This window comes from Tupaia chinensis, unplaced genomic scaffold (assembly GCF_000334495.1).
Source record: "Tupaia chinensis unplaced genomic scaffold, TupChi_1.0 Scaffold000355_1, whole genome shotgun sequence".
Classification (NCBI taxonomy): Eukaryota; Metazoa; Chordata; class Mammalia; order Scandentia; family Tupaiidae; genus Tupaia; species Tupaia belangeri.
Window position 1 is genome coordinate 16,292,380 of NW_006159850.1, and position 19,036 is coordinate 16,311,415.

The window sequence follows — 19,036 nt, forward strand, 5'->3', positions numbered from 1 at the left end:
TTCTCCCCCTCTCTAGGGGTTTTGGCCCCACACACACACACACACACACACACACACACACACACACACACACACACCCTCAAGATTTTCAAGCTTCCAAGTCCAGGACTCAAACCATTGTCAGCCATCTATGAGTCCAGAGTCTTAACTACTGTGCCACCTGCTGGCCCCCCTGTGTAGTTTCAATATTTAAAAATTTTTCATGTCTTTTTGTATTAGATTTTCTCCATGATCATTTTCTTTTTTGAGAGGTTTTTGTTATAGGGCACATGCGCTCACCAGACAGACAGAGAGAGACAGAGAGACAGAAAGTGAGAAATCACCCCCCAAGGTGGATGGCCACACCGCAGTCCCTTCTCCTCCATCCTCTTCTCGGGATCTTGGGCACACACACACACTCGCCGGTGTGAGTTTTAAGCCACCGGGTCCGGGACTCGAACCATGGTGGACTACGTGGGAGTCCAGCAACATAGCCATTACGCTAACTGCTGGTCCCAAGGATAATTTTCCTTCTACACTGTAGTACATTCTTTAGACAGTCTACAGGTGGTAATCTATTTTTTGTTTATTTGAAAATGTCTCTATTTTGCCTTCATTCTGAAACTGTATGGGGCCAGCTGGTGGCATAGTGGTTAAGATAACTGGATTTCCACAGAGCAGACTGTGCAGTTCAAGTTCCAGATATAGAAACTTGGGAGACATGCTGGGCATATGTGCATGCATACCCCAAATCCCGAAAGGTGGGAGACATAAAGAAGAGACTGCAGAATGACCATCCCTCAGGGGGGTTGCTTTTTCACTCCCCTCACTCCCCTTGTCTCTCTGGTGAGTGTTCATGTCCTCTAGCAAACTAAAATTAAAAATTGGATGGATGAATGAATGAATAAAATTTGATTTTTCCTGGGGAGAAGATTCTATGTTGGTAGTTCTTTCTGATGACTGAAGATATGAATGAATAAAATTTGATTTTTCCTGGGGAGAAGATTCTATGTTGGTAGTTCTTTCTGATGACTGAAGATATGAATGAATAAAATTTGATTTTTCCTGGGGAGAAGATTCTATGTTGGTAGTTCTTTCTGATGACTGAAGATATCATTCCTTTATCTTCTGTCTTCCATCGTTACTGTTGCATAATCAGCTATCTAAAGGCTATTCCTTTGAAGTAACAAGTCTGCTTTTTATTTCTACTTTGGCCTTCATATTTGCATTTTCACTATGATATGTATAATTCTTTTTATTTCCATTTACTTTCCATTGGATTTAAATCTCTTGATTTGTATCTTTTATTATTTCTAGAAAATTCTCAGCCATTCTCTCTTTAAGTAAAGAATGGCTCTTCACCATTTTCTTACTCTTCTCCTGGGACACTAGCTAAATATATGCTAGATCTTCTTGCGTATTTATGTATTTTACCCTTTCATCTTTCTATTTTTCTCTTTCTCCATTATTCACTTCTGAGTAAATTCTTCTGATCTGTTTTCTAATTCGCTTAGTATTCATCAGTCGAATCCTTCATTCATCAGTTGAGTACTTTCTTTCTGGTATATTTTTATAATTTTTCTTAATTTTCTTAATTTCTGGTCCAAAAAAAGATATCTGTAAGCTCTTTTGTTTTAATATTCAGCGTAGTTAATTTATTATCTGCATTTGGTCCCTTCAATATCTAAGTCACTGAGATTCTGTTTCTACTGTTAGTTGTTTTTCACTCATGGAGTCTAATTTCCTCATGTCACTGCTTGTAAGCTGGGTATTGTATTAGAAAATTATATGGAGAGTTACTTTCAGGTATACGATGAATGTGCCACCTTCCTGAAAAGGTTTACTTTTGCTTTGTCAGGTATCTGTGACTACTGCCAGTCCAGAAAATAAAGCTTAAAGCTTGCAGGTGGCGTGGTGCTTTACGCACTGGATAACAACATGGCTTGCTTTCTTACTTGCCCCCACCCCCGCCATCTCTTTCTGGTCAAACTGAAGAATAATAAGTAAAATTAAAGCCTCTTTCTGGTCAAATTGAAGAATAATAAGTAAAATTAAATAAATAATTCTTTAAAAAAACAAACAAACAAAAAACAACGCCTGAGACTCTTTTGGCTACTTAGTGAATTTAAAGCCAGCATGTAAGTCTGTCATACATGGGGACATGTCTAGGTCTAGCCTTATGCAGGCCCTGTGTACCTTCATTATACGGAAGGGGCTTTTTCAGCCTCTCTGCTCCTCCTCCGCATGGTAGCAAACTGTACCTTGTCTGGATAGTCAGTCTTGGGCAAGAGTTTTTGCTCTACAGTGGTAGTAGACATCTGGGTTTTGCTGTGGTATCCTGGGTCGAAGACCTTTTCCTACCCTACCCCAGGGATATAGGTGTTTTCTTCTTCTACCCTGTCCCCCAGCAGCAAGTGTCTTTTGCTTGTGACCTAGAGCAACAGGGTTAGCTTTTCTTGCCTGCGATGGTTTTGCTTCATAAAAATAAGAGTTTGGAGAAGCACAAAGTGTTTAATGCCTATTTCCTAGCAGCAGGTAAACACCTCCAGCAGGCCTGTACCAAGTTTTTTTCAGAGCACCCAGTAGAGGCATATGAGAAAGAGTTGCAAGACTCAATGCCTGACTCACCTTGTGTCCCACCTTCACACCAGGTATTCTGAAGTGCTGCACCAGCCCTTACTTGGCCATTAACATTTCATTAAATTTGTAGTAGACTTCTTACAGGCTTTTATAGTGGATCCCTCTTTCTCCTGTGCTTTATAAGGTGAGACAGTTATTAGTCCTCTTTCTGCGTGGAAGGGCTTGCTCCTCTTTGAAATTCAGATTATTTCATTGTTATCTAACCTTTGCTCTCTAATGAATTTTTTTAAATTATGATTTTGTAGATTTTTATAATTCTGATGCTCATTTTTAAATATCTTCTCTTTTTAAAATTTTTCTTTCAGCTCATTTTGAAATATTAGGCTATGTAAGTTTCATTTATTTTTATGAGCATGTCTTTTCTTTTACTGTCAGAATGTTATTTAATTCTGACATTTCTAAAAAATAACTTTCTGTGGAATTTGACCACAGTCCTTTTCTACTGACCATTTTTATGTGAAATTAGAAGAAATGAATTAGTTAACATTTTAGCCTCACAGGTCTAGTGATCTCTATCTAGCTTCATGTTTCCTTAAGGTATTAAAAAATATGGTCACATATGCTGTGGGTTCTTTTTTTAAGAATTGTTTTATTGGGAACCAGCAGTTAGCATAATGGCTCTGTCGCTGGACTCCCACGTAGTCGACCGCGGTTTGTGTCCCGGACCCGGTGGCTTAAAACTCACGCCGGGTGCGTGTGCGTGTGTGCCCAAGATCTCGAGAGGAGAATGGAGGAGAAGGGATTGCGGCGTGACCATCCCCCCTGGGGGGTGATTTCTCGCTTTCTGTCTCTATGTCTCTCTCTGTCTGTCTGGCGAGCGCACACGCCCTACAGTGAAAATCTCTCCAAAAAAAAAAAAAAAAAAGAATTGTTTTATTTAACTTTATTTTTTAATTTGATCAGAGAGGGACAGAGTGAGAGAGAGGGGAGATGGGAAAGTGAAAGAGCAAGTCACCAAGTCTGGGATTCAAACCTTGGTCAGCCATGTGGAAGTCCAGCGCCCTTAACCACCATGCCACCTGCCGGTCCCATGCTGTGAATTCTTGGTCTGCTTCTCTCCCTCAGTTTTATCTGGGCTCTCACACATTCTCCATGTCTCTCTTTCTTTGGTTCCTTTTGTCTTTGTCTTAATCAATTTGTATTGTCTTGCCTACAGTTCCTTCTCATTGTAGAATTTTGCCTAATAGGGAACTTTAATTCCAGCCTTTCCAGATCTTACCAGAGACCCTTTGTCTTGTTCTCCAGCCTTACACTGGAAGATGTAAAACTAGCAAAACCCCCTCCAAAAAAAAAAGAAAGAAAGAAAGAAAGAAAGTGCTCTCTCTTAAGTACTTAATATTGACTTTTTAAGGGTTTGCCTGTTCTCAAGCTCATTCGACACTTTCTTTTATTATCAGAGACTTGATACTATGTAGGTCATGTAGCTTTGGTGGGTTGGTCCTTTCTTATTATTTTGGGATTTATCACTTGATTTATTTGTAGCTGTTACAGATTTGTAGATCATGTACCTCCATTAAATGGGACCCTAAAAAATTACATGTCTGTTTTCTATAATGAACTTTTTTTCTCTACACTTATACATGACATATAGAAATGTTTATATTGGTATGAGGTTTTTACAGATAGGAACATCATAAAATTATTATATGTGTCATTGTTTCCTAATGATCTAACTAAAGAAAGCAGCTACTGGGGCCAGCAGGTGGCATGGTGGTTAAGCTGCTAGACTCCCACATGGCGGACTGGGGCTTGAGTCCTGGCCTTGGTGACCTGAAAATCATGCCAGGTATATGTATATGCATGCCCAAAATCTCGAGAAGAGAATGGAAGAGATGGGATTGCAGCATGACCAATGCCCCTGGGGAGTGATTTCTCACTTTCCCTCTCTCTGTATCTCTCTGTCTTTTCTGGTGAGCACATGTACCCTATGGCAAAAATCTTAAACTGTTGAGCACATTTCCCCTAGGGAAAAAATTTAAAAAAAAAAAAAAAAAAAAAGAAAAAGAAAAAGGCAGCTAGTAAAAACTGAAGGCAAATTTTAGTTTCACAATTATCTAACCTCCTATTAGGGTTACATTCTGATGTTCTTTCTAGTTTTGGAGTGATGGCTAGCTTTCAAATATTCTATAAACATTTCCATTTTAGTTACAAAAACATAACCATGCAACTTCATCAGTATTTGCCATTACCTTTTAAAAACAGAATTATTTATCTAATTTTATTTATTATTTTTTAATTTGACCAGAGGGGCAGAGACGGAAAGCAAGAAAGCTTAGCCATGTGGGAATCCAGGGCCCCAACCACCACGTCACCTGTTGGTCCCTATTTACCAATACCTTTTAATCTGGGGAAAGTTACAAGTAATGTTATCTGGTACTTTCAAATACTTAAACTGTTTTTCATTGTCCTTTTTCTTCTCCCCTAAAAAGAAAAGATTTGCATAGTATAGTTTTCAACCTAATTTAAAAAAAAATATTTTTGCCATTGGGAACATATGCTTGCTAGAGAGAGAGAGAGAGAGAGAGAGAGAGAATGAATGAAAGGGAAAATAAGAAATCACTCACCAGGAGGGTGGCAACTCTCAGGATTTTGTGCACCTAGTATGATTTTCAGGTTGCTGGGTCTGGGAGTTGAACCGTGTACTGTCATGTGAGAGAACAACGCCTTAAGCACCATGCCACCTGCTGGCCCTTAATCCAATTTTTAAACTGCTTTTCTTTTTTTTAAGAATTATTTTATTAATATTTTTTTTTAATTTGGTACAGGACAGAGAGAAAGACAGAGAAAGTGAGAAAGCAAGCTGCTAGGTTCAGTACTCGAACCATGGTCAGCCATGCCTTAACCACCACACCTGATAACCTGCTGACTCTTTGATTATATATTCTTAATTACTCTTTTATCTACTAAAACAAGTCCATCCTTCTGTACTTTTTAGAGGGTTTGGGAACTGAAAAATTTTAAAAATTATTCCCATTGTAATTTAATGCAATTCTGTCTATACCTGCTCACTCATTTAAGGTCTCTTCTCCCATCAAAAGCATAAAGATGAAGGTGAATACACTTTATTTCATTCACTCTTGAATTAATTTACTCAGTCATTGAACATTAAATGAAAATGCAGGTTATTAGGCTATCTAAGGATAAGACCCATACACAAATCATTGCCAGACAAGGTATTTCTTGTGCTGTTTTAAGGGGTCAGAAACGGGATAGGGCAGTGTGATCAGGTGTCAGAGTAAATTACACAGATAAGCCTTTAAAGGTAGAGAAGAAAATACAGGGTGTGTCTGGAAGGTAGGCTGGTTTTAGTGGAGCAGGTTATCCACAGATAAGTATAATGGGAGTTTTGAAAACAGGTAACGAGTTAACACTTGAAGAATTTCACTTATTATGGCTATATTGTTTGTCTAATTTAAGTATGAACTACATTTTGCCAAAATAAACATACAAAGTCATGATTTAGGTTTAGCAAAAATGACTGGTCTCTGCTGGAGGCTGTTTTTCATGATTCCCTTGTATTACTCAGTGTAATGAATTAATCTTAGAGAGCCACACTTTCAAATCTGTGAATTTCCTTGAGCCACATTTAGTCTGAAAAATCATCTGTGTGAAGGGAGACATTGAAATAAAGTGGTTTAAAAGAAACTAGCTTAAATAACTTAATGCCTAATGATAACCCTTGTAGTTAGGGGAAAGAGCTAAAATTGTGTTTCATGGTCAGTCACACCTCTGCTTTCAGGGGCTAGCTTACAACTTCAAAATCTAAAAAATGGGGAACCAGCAGTTAGAGTAATGGCTATGTTGCTGAATTCCCATGTAGCTGCCCGTGGTTCGAGTCTCAGACCCAGTGGCTTAAACTCATGCTGGGCGCGTGTGAGGTGCGTGCCCAAGATCCCAAGAGGAGAATGGAGGAGAAGGGATTGCGGCATGACCATCCTTCCCTGGGGGGTGATTTCTCGCTTTCTGTCTGTCTTTCTGGCGAGCGCACGCGCCCTATAGCAAAAACCTCTCCCCAAAAAAAGAGAGCCTGGGGGAACCAGCAGTTAGCGTAATGGCTATGTTGCTGGACTCCCACGTATTTGACCGTGGTTCGAGTCCCGGACCCGGTGGCTTAAAACTCACGCCAGGCGCATGTGCGTGCGTGCCCAAGATCCCAAGAGGAGAATGGAGAAGAAGGGATTGCGGCGTGACCATCACCCCCAGGGGGTGATTTCTTGCTTTCTGTCTCTATGTCTCTCTGTCTTTCTGGCGAGCGTAAGCGCCCTATAGCGAAAAAAACCTCTCCAAAAAAAAAAGAAAGAAAGAAAGAAAAAGAAAAGAAACCCTAAGAAATGGTTTCCCCACTCTGTGTGGCATTATGACAAGAAAAAAGGTAACTAGAATTGATGAATGTACCTACCTTTCTTCCACCTCTGATCACTGTGAGTAAAAGGATGAATCAGTTGTGACTTTCAGTCTTTTTTTTAAGAGAGATTTTTGCTATAGGGAGTGTGTGCTTGCCGCAGAGACAGAAAGGGAGAAATCACTCTTCAGGGGGATGGCTACACTGCAGTCCCTTCACGGCCATCTCCTCTTGGGATTTTGGATGTGCATGCACATGTGCCCAGTGTAAATTTCAAGCTACTGGGGTCTGGAACTCGAATGGTGGTTGGCCATGTGGGAGTCCAGCACCTTAACCACTATGCCACCTGCAGGCCCTGCAACCCTTAGTCTTAAGAAGTCAGCACCATACCATGTCCAGAGAAGTCAGCTATTCCAGATCCTGTGTTAATTCAAAACTTTTGGGACATTTTGTGTTAGCAAAACTTTTCAAAGATACACAGGACTCTTATCATGTATATCTAAAAATTAAATTTGACTTCTGTGCCAACATGATATGGAATAACAGAGACCAGGCATACTCTTCTGGCTAAAATAACTAAAAATACAAAACAATATATAAGAAATAATGGGTTTGGGAACCAGCAGTTAGCGTAATGGCTATGTCGCTGGATTCCCACGTAGTCGACCGCGGTTCGTGTCCCGGACCCGGTGGCTTAAAACTCACGCCGGGCGCGTGTGCGTGCGTGCCCAAGATCCCGAGAGGAGAATGGAGGAGAAGGGATTGCGGCGTGACCATCCCCCCTGGGGGGTGATTTCTCGCTTTCTGTCTCTATGTCTCTCTCTGTCTAATCTGGCCATCATGGTCTTTAAAAAAAAAAAAAAAGAAATAATGGGTTTTAAGGCACTAGACATCACGCAATGAAGGACATTGATCCCTGAGAGATGAGAAACAAGGTGAACCCTATGATTATCCCACCTTATGGCCTTGACAAAGTTTAGAAGCCGTAGCCCAGGGTGAGGAACCTCAGTGAAGTTTGGCAAGACTCCCTAAGGTGAAGAGATGAAGCTGAATCTGGAAAGACCAAAGTAGCTCAAATGTGCAGGGCAAAGTACCAGAGAAGAGAGAACTCCAGAGACCTTCACAAGGCCCCCTACAGCTATTCAGAAAATTACTGATCAGTGTGTACAAGTGAGGAAACTACTTGAGGTTTACAATAGAACCAGCCAACAGCATAAAAGGAAATAGTAGCCGATGCTCGTACAGGGTGGAGAACAGTTCAGAGGACATTTGAGTAGAGTTTGGAGAGGATTAGTCTTCAGTAGTAGGGGATAATTAATACTAAACTAAATAGTGCTTTGGTCCTGCTCAAACAAAACTTAAAAACAAGACTAAAAGAATCAAACTATTTATAAATAACTTCTAATAACTAGGTGCAATCCCAGAACAAAGCATAATGAAATTTATAGGAGTATAAAAATATATAGCACCCAGAAAGGTATAATTCACAATCTCTGGTATCAAACAAAGATTTCTAGGCATGCAAAAAGGCAGGAAAACACAACTCATAAAGAGAATAGCCAAGCCAGGGCAGTGGTGCGACACTCATGCAATGTTCCTCAATGCTGAAGACATAGGGGAAGGTCCCCGGATCATGTCCTGAGGTTTCCCCGTACTCACTGGGCATATGTATGCCTGGCTTCTGGGAAATGAGAGTGAATTATGGCATGGAGACCCCTTTATGGTCAGTTCCCTCTTTTCTCTGTCAGGTGAAATAAAAACACTTTACAAGAGATAAACTGAGAACTCACATAGATTTTAGAAATAGCAGAAGATGACAATAAAACCATCATTGTAACTGTTTTCCTTATGTTAAGAAGTCAAGTAGAGACATGAAAGATATTTTTAACAACCCAAATGTAACCTCTAGAGATGACAATTTTAATATCTCAGATGAAAAAATACACTGGTTGTAGGATTAATAGCAGATGAGAAGAAAATACTAGTGGATATTAAGACGTAGCATTGGAAACTACCCAAAACGAAATACACAGAGAAAAAGTAAAACAAAACACAAAACAAAATGAAAAACCAACAAACAGAACCAACACATGAAAAACCCAGAGCATCCATGAGCTATGGGTTCACTTCAAGTGGCCTAATACCTATGTAATTGAAGTCCCTGAAAGGGGACGGTGGGTTGGGGGACAGGAAAAATACATTTGAAGAAATAATGGCTGAAAAACTTTCAATTTTGATGAAGAGTAATATCTCGCTGATCTAAACTGTAAGCAGGAGAGACATGAAAAAAAAAGATACCAAGGCATATCATAATAAAATTGTGATGTGATAAAACTAGTGATAAAGAAAAAAATCTTAAACTAGAAAAAAAAATAAAGATGACAGCATATTTATTATTGGAAACAATGCAAATGAGGCCGCAGTGGAGCACTATCTTTAAAGAATTGAAAGAAAAAAATAAATTCAGCTGAATACAAACCACACTTTGATAACTATTCAAATAATGTCAAACTTAGAACCACGTAACAAAGGAATCAAAGACAATGTATGATAACATCCTATCTACAGGCAGTATGACAAAGCTACATTTATGGATTGTTATGCTCAGAGAAAAGGAAAAAACCACCCATCTGTCATTCCCCATAGCCTTTACTAGCCTTCTAGTACTAATATCAGGAAGGTTATTTCCAAGGTCATTGCTGTTTCTGATTAAAAAGAAACAAAACTTCACAGATAGGGCCAAAGCTCCCCAAAATCTGTACAATGATGAGTTCTTTTATGCAGAAAGTATTACAGAAACATACTACTCAACCCTTTTCTCTGTACTAATTTAATTCTTACCCATTCTTTCCCATGCTTCTTCCACGTTTACCCTCTTCCTGTGTTTAGGAATGGAGATCCTCTTGCTGTATTCCACTATGTGCATTCTCCTTTCAATTGTGTTTCACCTACAATTCATTCACACTCTCCAACTCATTTCAGATGTGATAGCTCTCTGTGAATCTGAATCACCTCAAAACAGGCAGTAGACAATTGTCATAACTTAGTTCACTTTTTTTTTTAAATAATAACCCCCTAAAAATGAAAAACAAACAAACAAACAAACAAAAAAACGAAGAAGACCGGAGTGTAGTACATGAACTTGCCAGAAAAAGCGAGACAGAGAGAGAGAGAGAACCCACAGTGAGTGTGGTCACGCTATACCCATTTTTTGCCCCCATATCTTTATCCTGTTAGGATTTTGGGCAAGCATGCACATGCCTGCTAGAACCAGGATTCAAACCACCGTTGACCATGTAGGATCCAGCTTTCTATGCACGGCATTTAACAGCCTTGTTATGGGGCCAGTCCTTTATTTCCTCTATTCTGTAACCCCACATATTGGAGCAGCTCACCCTTCAAGTCATAGTAAAGAACTATGTAAACTCTTGCAAACAAAAGCGAACTACAAATCATTCTTTCCTCATGACCAAATGAATCACTAGTGGTTGGGCACTGAAATACCAAAATCCAAACTTCCATACTGTATTTCTGTGCAACTTGTGTGGAAATCTCAAGCATCTCTGTACCCTCTGATGTGGGAAACATCAGGAAATAAATGTGTGGCAGAGGCTTGATGGGTCTTCATTACACAACTGCAGTTCCCAAGCCCTCTGTGAAGTAAAGCATGAGTCAGCTGCAGTCCCAAGGGGTCTACAGAAAGGACAAGTGGAGGTTAATACTGGCAATCATAGTAGCAAAATATTTAGCACTTAGTGTGTACCAGGCAGGACATGTTCTAAGCATTTCACGTATATTAATTTAAGCTTACAATGTCCATATGAAGCAATACTATTACCTTCATTTTACTAGTGGAAATAATAACTCAATCAGGGTCACAATGGTGGAGTCAGGATTTGAACACCACCAATCTGCTTCTATAGCCCACACTCTCAGGCACTCTTCTGTATTGTCTCTCAGGAAATAGTGTGATGGGGACAAGGAGCACTAGGCAGGGAATAAACACATGATTGGTGCCTTCTCCCCTCACTTAAGATCTAACTATCCCAAACACTGGGAATAAATGTCAACCACTTTTCTCACCTTATAGATGATTTGAACAACAAACAAAGATGTGATTTTACAAAATATTTTTGCAAGTATGCAAATATAGGGCATTGCAGCAGGAGTCAAAAGACAGCACTAGGCCAGCAGGTGCCATGATGGTTAAGGTGCTGGACTCCCACCGGGCCTACCGCAGTTCCAGTTCGAGTCGTGAACCTGGTGGCTTGCTTTTTCACTTTCCCTCTTTTTCTCTCTGGTGGTGCATGCGCCCTATAGCAAAATTTAAAAATTATTATTTTTTTAAAGCAGCAGTACAAAAGGGGGCTTAGGGCAAAGCGGTGTATTGAGAGTAGGAAGGCAAGGAAGAAGGAATGTTAAATAGAAGCTTTCAGCATTATGAAGAGGCAGAGAATGGGTACTGATGTCTCTCTCCCCTCCTGTTCTTAGTTGCATCACAACTCTCATTTCTCAGGCCAGGGGATCTTGGCCCAAGAGTAAAACAGTTCATTTGAATTTCATTCCCATGTTAATAAAGGATTCAAAAGTTGCATTAAATAGATTCTTTGTTCACATCTCTCAGATTGGATAAAAAGTGAAGCAGCCATAAATAAAGAATAAAAAAAAACATTTATTTCCTTGCCTACAATTTAAAATGGCTACTTCTGCCATGCAGGTGCTGGAGGCCATGTTGGAACCAGGCCCAGGGCTGGAGGCAGGGGCAGTGTGAAGACCGAAGGGCCTGTGTTTCTCTTGCACTCACTCTTATTCTCCCACTCTTTCTCTCTCAGGAAACAGGCAAATAAACATTAGAAACCAAACACCAGGAAAAAAAATAAATCAAGAAAACAGATTCCAAGGAACCCAAGCTAACTGGTTAAGACATCTTAAAAAATATCCCTCTAGTTAAAAATTAATAAATAAATAAGAATGAAAAAAGAAAGATGAAGGGAAAGGAGAAAAAAAAAATACCCACCTTCGTCATATTGTAAAAAAATAATGAGAAACTGCCTTTACTTCAGTGGTCATAAGAACTGTAATTTCCTTGCAAGTTTGCCAACACCTTGCTGGTCCACCCCCAGCAGTAATATACAGAGGCTAAGCGAGCACATCTGTCCTGCTGTAATTAAGGCTGCAGAGCAGGGCAGCAGGTGCAAACTTCTCATCCTTCAACCTGACTCTTAAAGTGCTTGTGCTCTTGTAACTTAAAGTCCAAACTTGTTAAAAGTGAGATTTGGAAGGTCATTAATCTGTAACAGGGGTTAGGCAGTAAAGATATTCCTTTAAAGCAAAATTAGAAACAGCTACCTAACATGTATCAGCCATTTTAAGATGTTGCCGTTGCACATTTTCCAGGGGGGGAAAAACTATTAATTCCAAGGAGATTAATATCCACATGAGCATGATATGGAAGCCAGATTGGAAGGCTTTTTTCCCTTAAGAAAAAAAGCCTTTGCAGCCACAGAAAAGAGCTGCAGGTCTCTTATCTAACCCTCAGTGTAATTTAGGTGCATAGGGATTCTGTAATACAGAGAGCTCAATCATCACTAAGGTTTTTGTCTTATTTTCTTGTTAAAAATTTATCTGTAGAAGAATATGAATTGTAGTCACTTTCCTCCAAAGAGCTGAGGCAGCAAAACCTCCCCACAAAAGTAGTTCCATTTAAACGTTTCAATGCGACCCCGCCAGATCCAAAAATAATTATAGCTTAGAAAGGCAGATGTGGCTTCAGGTCTGAACAATTTTTATCATACTATACGTTTTCATGGGGTAGGGAGAGAAATCAGTGACATAAGTGTGAGCCATACTTAAACATCTGCTTCTGCAGGAAGGTACAATGCCTGGGGGAAATACCCAGTTTTCATTAGGACAGTGATGCTAACCTGTTTGGCACAGAGGTTCAAGTGCCAGCCAGGGAACCAGCTTTCCTCACTAAGCATTGATAAGGCCCATGCCAGTTGTAGAATTCTTTGAAATTTTGAGTTAATAGGGTCACTGCTGCTTCTTGAGTGCCTGCTCCAAGAACTAAGAAAGACTTAGTTGACAATGGCTGTCGGAGTCAATGGAAGGATTCACAGCTTAATTCTGGGGGAGGAAAATATTCTTGTTGACCAAGGGGAGATGCTGCAGACCTTGCAAGGACACCACCAGCCTGCAATGCCATGCAAGCCCAGCTGCTAGAGTTTTGTAAATTATTTATTAGCTGTGGCTATAAATTAGAGATGAGTGGAAGGCCTTTGGGTCCGATATTGGATGTACTTTTTATTAATGAATTTCAGGCATTTTCTGCTCTAAGAGAGGATTCTAGATAAGAGGACTGTGTAGTCTCTTATATGCAGGAATTACTCATGGTATTGCTATTGTATAGACAATTCCTATCTCAAATTCTGCCCTAACAGGTTGAGAGAAGTCCTTTGCTAGGGTAGGTAAATGTAGCCAATAATCTACTCAGTGTAGCATTCACATCCTTCTGTGAAAAACACTAGATCCATTTCCTGTTTCAGAGCAGGTGAACCTCTCTCTCTCCTGGTCATCAGCAAAACTTCTTTGCTCAAGGTTGTGCCAAGTTTTCGTATAAACATTAAATGAAAAATGAGCGCGCCAGTAGCAATTATTCTCTGAGAGGGCAGGCTTACCCCTCCCAATGAAATAAGCTAGTCAGCATCATGGCCCAAACTTCGGGAGCTTTCATTAGTTCTAGAAGATGGGAAATACAAGGGTACTTTGAAACACCAGCGAGCTTGTGTGCATCTTTGTGTACCTTGGAATAAGAACTCCCTAAACATGCAACCCCAAGATGTTCACATTTACACTTTGTCAGCCACCACTCTTTCTCATGAGTGCATGCATGCAAAACCTGGTAACAGAGACAAGAACTTTTGCTCATATTTTTTTAATGTATCACAATGAGCAGGAAACATACTTGATGAAATATTTTCAAAGGAGTATATTCAATTACCATCTACAATCAACTTAACTATGACAACAAAGTTTTTGTGACAAATTTTTTTTTTTCAGTTTGAAAGTTCCATGTGGTTCTGTTTGTTAGTCTCCATGTATTTTGGTACAGTTCGAGATCAGCATTGTTACAGTAACAAAAAAGCTAACAAGACTACATTATAGAAAAACACCAAGAACATCATTTTTGGTTTCACTTGCTCTATTTTTTTTTTTTTTTTTTTTTTTTTTTTTTGTTTTTTGTTTTCTGTTCATATACCTCTTCACCTCAGGGTCACGTTCATTTATGCTCTTTCCTACCCAGACTTGCCCCCCTCCCCCCTGAAGAAAGTAAACAAACAAAGAAAAAAAACTAGTCAAAGCTTTGTTTCACAGTGGGCAGTATCTCAGCGCCAACAAACCACCAACTCAATTTATGCTTCTATTTAAAATGTTTTAATTTAATTTATTATTTAAAAAAAATATATGTCCATGAACATCAAGTGCACTGGCTTGGGTCACTGCCTCTCTCTCCTGCAACTTCCTGCCATGCCTGATAAACTCAGGTTTAAACACATGCCGTCTGTTTTACTTATTTTCAATCATGTAAAACTTTGGCCACATTCATCTCTTTAAATAGCTTTTAATTAAAAAAAAAGAAAAACTTCCTAGATGTATTAAACTTTTCTGTGTGTGTGTGTTTCCTTTAAGTTTCTTCTTGGAAGAATGGATGAAGTAACTCCCATTCTGTGGGTTAGTTTGGTACTAAGACTGAGTGGTCCAGCACCAACCCTCACTGGAGTATCTGAAAAACAAGGACAAAAAGAAAAAAAAAAAAAAAAAAGAAGAAGAAGTGTCAACGGAGGTGAAAACTAATTTAAAAATGAGTTATCTTACTCACCTATCTACCACACAGGAGACAGGAGTAAATTCCCCGAGTGAGACCTACGTGAACAATTGCGTGGAGCAGTGAATTCATGCTCTGTAAATGATACCGGTCCTAGCCACAGTGGATGTCAGCCCACAAGCTCCAGCTCATCAGCTCATGTTTGACCTCTAATTTTCACCATCACTGACTGCTCTGCTACTTCTGGGTTAGTGCTGAGAGTTATTTTTTTCTTTTTTGAATGAGCATATACGTGGGCGGTACAGTTGTAGAGGAAAGCATTAAGTGTGCAACCCACTCCCGGTTGAAATCATCACATAACCCCTCTAGGAACACTGGTGGGTGGAAACATGCTCAGCCAATTTACCCAACCACCTTTTTTGTTGCCAAATACACCCACAGGCCAAGGCATGGCATAACAAAACACTGACAGTCACTCTGCCTCACAGAGGGAGGATGGCATCGTAGCTCAAAAATCAAACAAACAAAAACTATCAGGGACAGGGACAGGGTGGACACCAAGAAATGAACTTAAAAGTTGGGGGGGGGTGGTATTAGGATAGAAATTGCACTATTACCAAGCAATATCATTTCAAAAACAAAGTTTTCCAAAAAGACCTAGCAGAATTTGACAGGTAAAGCTAGTGTTAAATTGTTAATTGGTATCACATAGGGAACCAAAAACAAAAACAACTTTTTTCTATATGATACACAGAGTAACATACAACAGTTAAATGGCAAAAAATATATATATATTTCATAGAGTTACAAACAAGATAAAATAATGAAAAACAAAAAAAACTGTACAACTTTAAAATTTAAAAATGTTCATCTCAAACACAGGGAGAAATACAAGAATTCTTATTAAAAGAAAATAGCTCATAAAAACAGTAAATGTTTTGCGTACTTGTTTTTGACACCTTATGCTACAACTGGATACTGATATGAATAGTTAGATGGTATTTTTTAGTATTTCTACCTAAAAAAAAAAATTCTTAAAAAGGAATTTGCACTGTGCATCAGCCTAGTTAGAAATATGTACAACAGTTCAGGATCTATTCTTTCATTAAACTAAAAACAAATTCATAAAAATAAAATAGTCCCGGCTAAAAAAGAAAGAAAAAAAGAAATCCATTTTCAGATCTTGGAATGCTCCAGTCTTTTGCACAGTTGATGAGTGGCTTCAGCACTGGGGGAAGAAGCCCGAAAGGTGACCAATGGAACCTGCATTCACAGTCTTCAAAGTTCCCTTTTGAAACATAAGGAAGAGAATGAAGGGGAGGAGGATTTCACACTTTTGGGGTAGGGGAGATTGTTTCTGTTGATGTTTGGCTATGAAAGTGAAACAGCAAAGCATCTATATTTGTCTCCAAAATCTACGTTTTAGCAGCACAAAGTTTTCCTTTCAAAGTTCAGAATTTTTTTTCTTTTTTCTTTTTTTCTTTTTTTTAAAAGATGAGAAAGGGTGTGTGTTGCATTGTGTTGTGTGCTACAGGAATACAGATGTTAACATAAATGTAAGTGCCTCACATACGGTTCCTTTTCTGCTTTCTGCACACTGCTATCTCTGTTGGCTGCGCTCTGGATCACTCGCCGCTCAGACTGCCTAACACAAGGACAAAACTTTGAAGTAAAAAAATGCGTTCTTTTGGTATATGGAATTGTCATTAACAGTTGCCTCTCTGCTTGCAGAAGAAGCACATAACAACCTGGGAATCTTTTATTTTACTCTTTCTTTTATTAAACTAAGTCTTGTTTGTTTAAATTAGAAACAAATTCTCAAGTAACAAGAACCCTTTCCCTTTTTTTCTGCCTCAGCAGTGAAAGGGTGTGTCTTTGGATTTTATTTAAAGCATGAAATTTCTTTTTCTGAGAAAGGAAAAAAAAAAACCACAAAAACCAAAACCAAATTCCTAACCAAAACCTTTTTTTAGAAAAGAAAAGCACACAGCCCAATTACACAAACTGAAACCAATGCTTCAGTTTAGGGAAATAATACTTGAAGCATCTACCAAACAAGGAGTAAAAGAAAAGCTACAAAGAAAAACCGAAGTAAGGATAAACAATAAATGCACAAAGCTAACAGACATAGATAACTAGAATTATATGCCTTTAAAAAGTTTCAACTCCCCAACCAAAAATAATCTGTGAGGATCCTAATGACCCTTAGAATCCTTTGAAATTCTTTTAGTTTTATAAAATAATTCTGCAGCTACCCTCAAAGAAATGAAGGCAGCTACCTTAAGTGGGAGATTATAGGATGGGAAGTGGGAGAAGGAAAGAGAAAGTGGAATTAAGGGACAAAGGGGAGAAAAGCTTAGGTGAATCAACGGATTGCAATCTATCTGCTAGGAATGAACAAGACAACATCAAATGAGGAGCTGTCAGCTGGACCATACAAAAAGCTAAATGTACACAAAAGGTTTTTTTTTTTCTCCTTTTAAATCTACCATACTGCTTCAGTTCATTTCCAATGCAACAATCTACTCAACACCAAAAATGGTCATATCTATCATAAATACAGAAAGTCAGTTTTTAAAACTTATTTTTTTAAGCTACAAGTCCTCAACACTTTGTGTGTGTGGGTTATTATTATTTTTTTTCTGAAAGTGGGAGTGCTTAACTTTTCCCCTTGAAATTGGCTTCAGCAGAAAAGCTATCCTTAAAAATCCCCAGAAAGCTAAAGCAGTTCACATTGTTTTTCTTGAATACTTTCTGCCCAGTTTTTTAAATTAACAAAACAAAACAAAAAATCTTTTCTGGAACACAAAAAAGAAAAACTGAAAAAATATTATATATAAAACAATGATTCTGAAAACAGAACAAAGTGTGAGCGATTGACCTGAGAATAAAAAGACATTACATTTCTTTTTTTTTCTTTTAGCAAGCCATTGGTATCTGAATGCTAAGATAGCAAGAAATTTAAAACTGTAACAAGGTGGACTGCTTTCCCATACAGTGCATGCCGGGCTCCTCTGTGCTATCAACGTGGGGCGTTTATTGAAAAGGGGCGAATATACAAGGGGTGTAAGCTCCAAAGACATTAGGGAGGCCCTGCGGACTTCTGTTTCCCAGACCAATAGTACCTTCAAAAGGACACAATGTAACAGGGTTGGGGTTTTGTTTGTTTGTTTTTTTTTGTTTGTTTTATTTTTTATATATATTAAAAGAAAAAAAGAAAGACAAGAATGTAAAATCACCGGCATAGATAGGTATATGGGAAAACAACCCACGCTTTTTCTTTTTTTTTCCTTTTTTTTTTTTTTTTTTGGTTAGAAGCTTTGGAATTGCAGTTAGTCTATTTTTGAAATTGGTTTATTAATTTTTTTATTTAAATTCATTTGTTTGTATTGTTCATCTTCAAAGCTTACAATCTGAAGGTGTCCGTTCCTACACTGGTCAGACCACTGTCCTTGGGGCAGCTGGGGTCTTTGGGACCCTCCACCGGGCTCGCCGGTCCGTCGGACTTTTGGCTGAGATCCGTGTCAGACTCCTCCGAATAGTCGTCTGTTGGCATCGAGGGCTGAACCCCTGAGGTGCTGCATGAACTTGAGGTAACCGTTGAAGATGAGGAGAGAGGAGGAAAAGAAGGGGGCTTCGGGGCCGAAGCCCGGGAGACCACTGGCGGCCAAGACTTCCTGGAGGCGTGGGGGGAAGCTGAGGAGGATGAGGAGGGGGCGGCGGCCGACGGGGGAGAGGGAGGGGGGCTGTCGTTTGAGTGAGCGGCAGACTGCGAGGTAGATGCGGTGCTAGGATCGGGGAAGCAGGCAGAGTGAGGTAATAAACTAGGGTGCTCTTTGGCGTTTCTTGCTGCTCTCGTGATTGTTCTGTGTTTGTGCAAGGCCGACTCGAGATGTTGACTCAGAGCTTCCTCCCCACAGAGCGCGCTCTCGCACGCCAGGCAGTGGTACGAGCCGCCGCCCTTGCAGGTTCACCACAGACTGGCCGAAGAAGCAGAGGGACTTCAGGTGGCTCCTGGCCGCCTCCTCGTCGCCGAAGCCCGCCTGGCACTTGCGGCAGACCAACTTGTACTGCACCTTTGGAACAATGAAGGGGTCGTAGAGGGAGTCCGCACTTTTGCTTTCTGCTTCTGGCTCTTCGGGGGGTTTCGGCAGGAGGGGGGACACCTCTCGGGGGGCGTTTTTCTGCTCTTCTGGTTTGGGGGATTCTTTGGCAGGGGCTTTTTCTGGGGAAGCAGCCCCCTGGGGGGC

At 39.7% G+C, this 19,036-nt stretch overlaps 1 protein-coding gene across 1 annotated transcript in view; it reads right to left on the minus strand.

The window, feature by feature from the left end:
- Positions 1–15,038: 15,038 nt before the first annotated feature.
- ZFHX3 (zinc finger homeobox 3) overlaps positions 15,039–19,036 on the minus strand; it is a 276,675-nt gene continuing 272,677 nt past the window's right edge. Inside the window, 2 exon segments of the mRNA XM_027773529.1 lie at positions 15,039–18,748; positions 18,750–19,036. The exon segment at positions 18,750–19,036 is cut by the window's right edge and continues 133 nt beyond it. Of these exon segments, the coding sequence (XP_027629330.1) occupies positions 18,193–18,748; positions 18,750–19,036 (843 nt within the window). The 3' untranslated portion in view covers positions 15,039–18,192.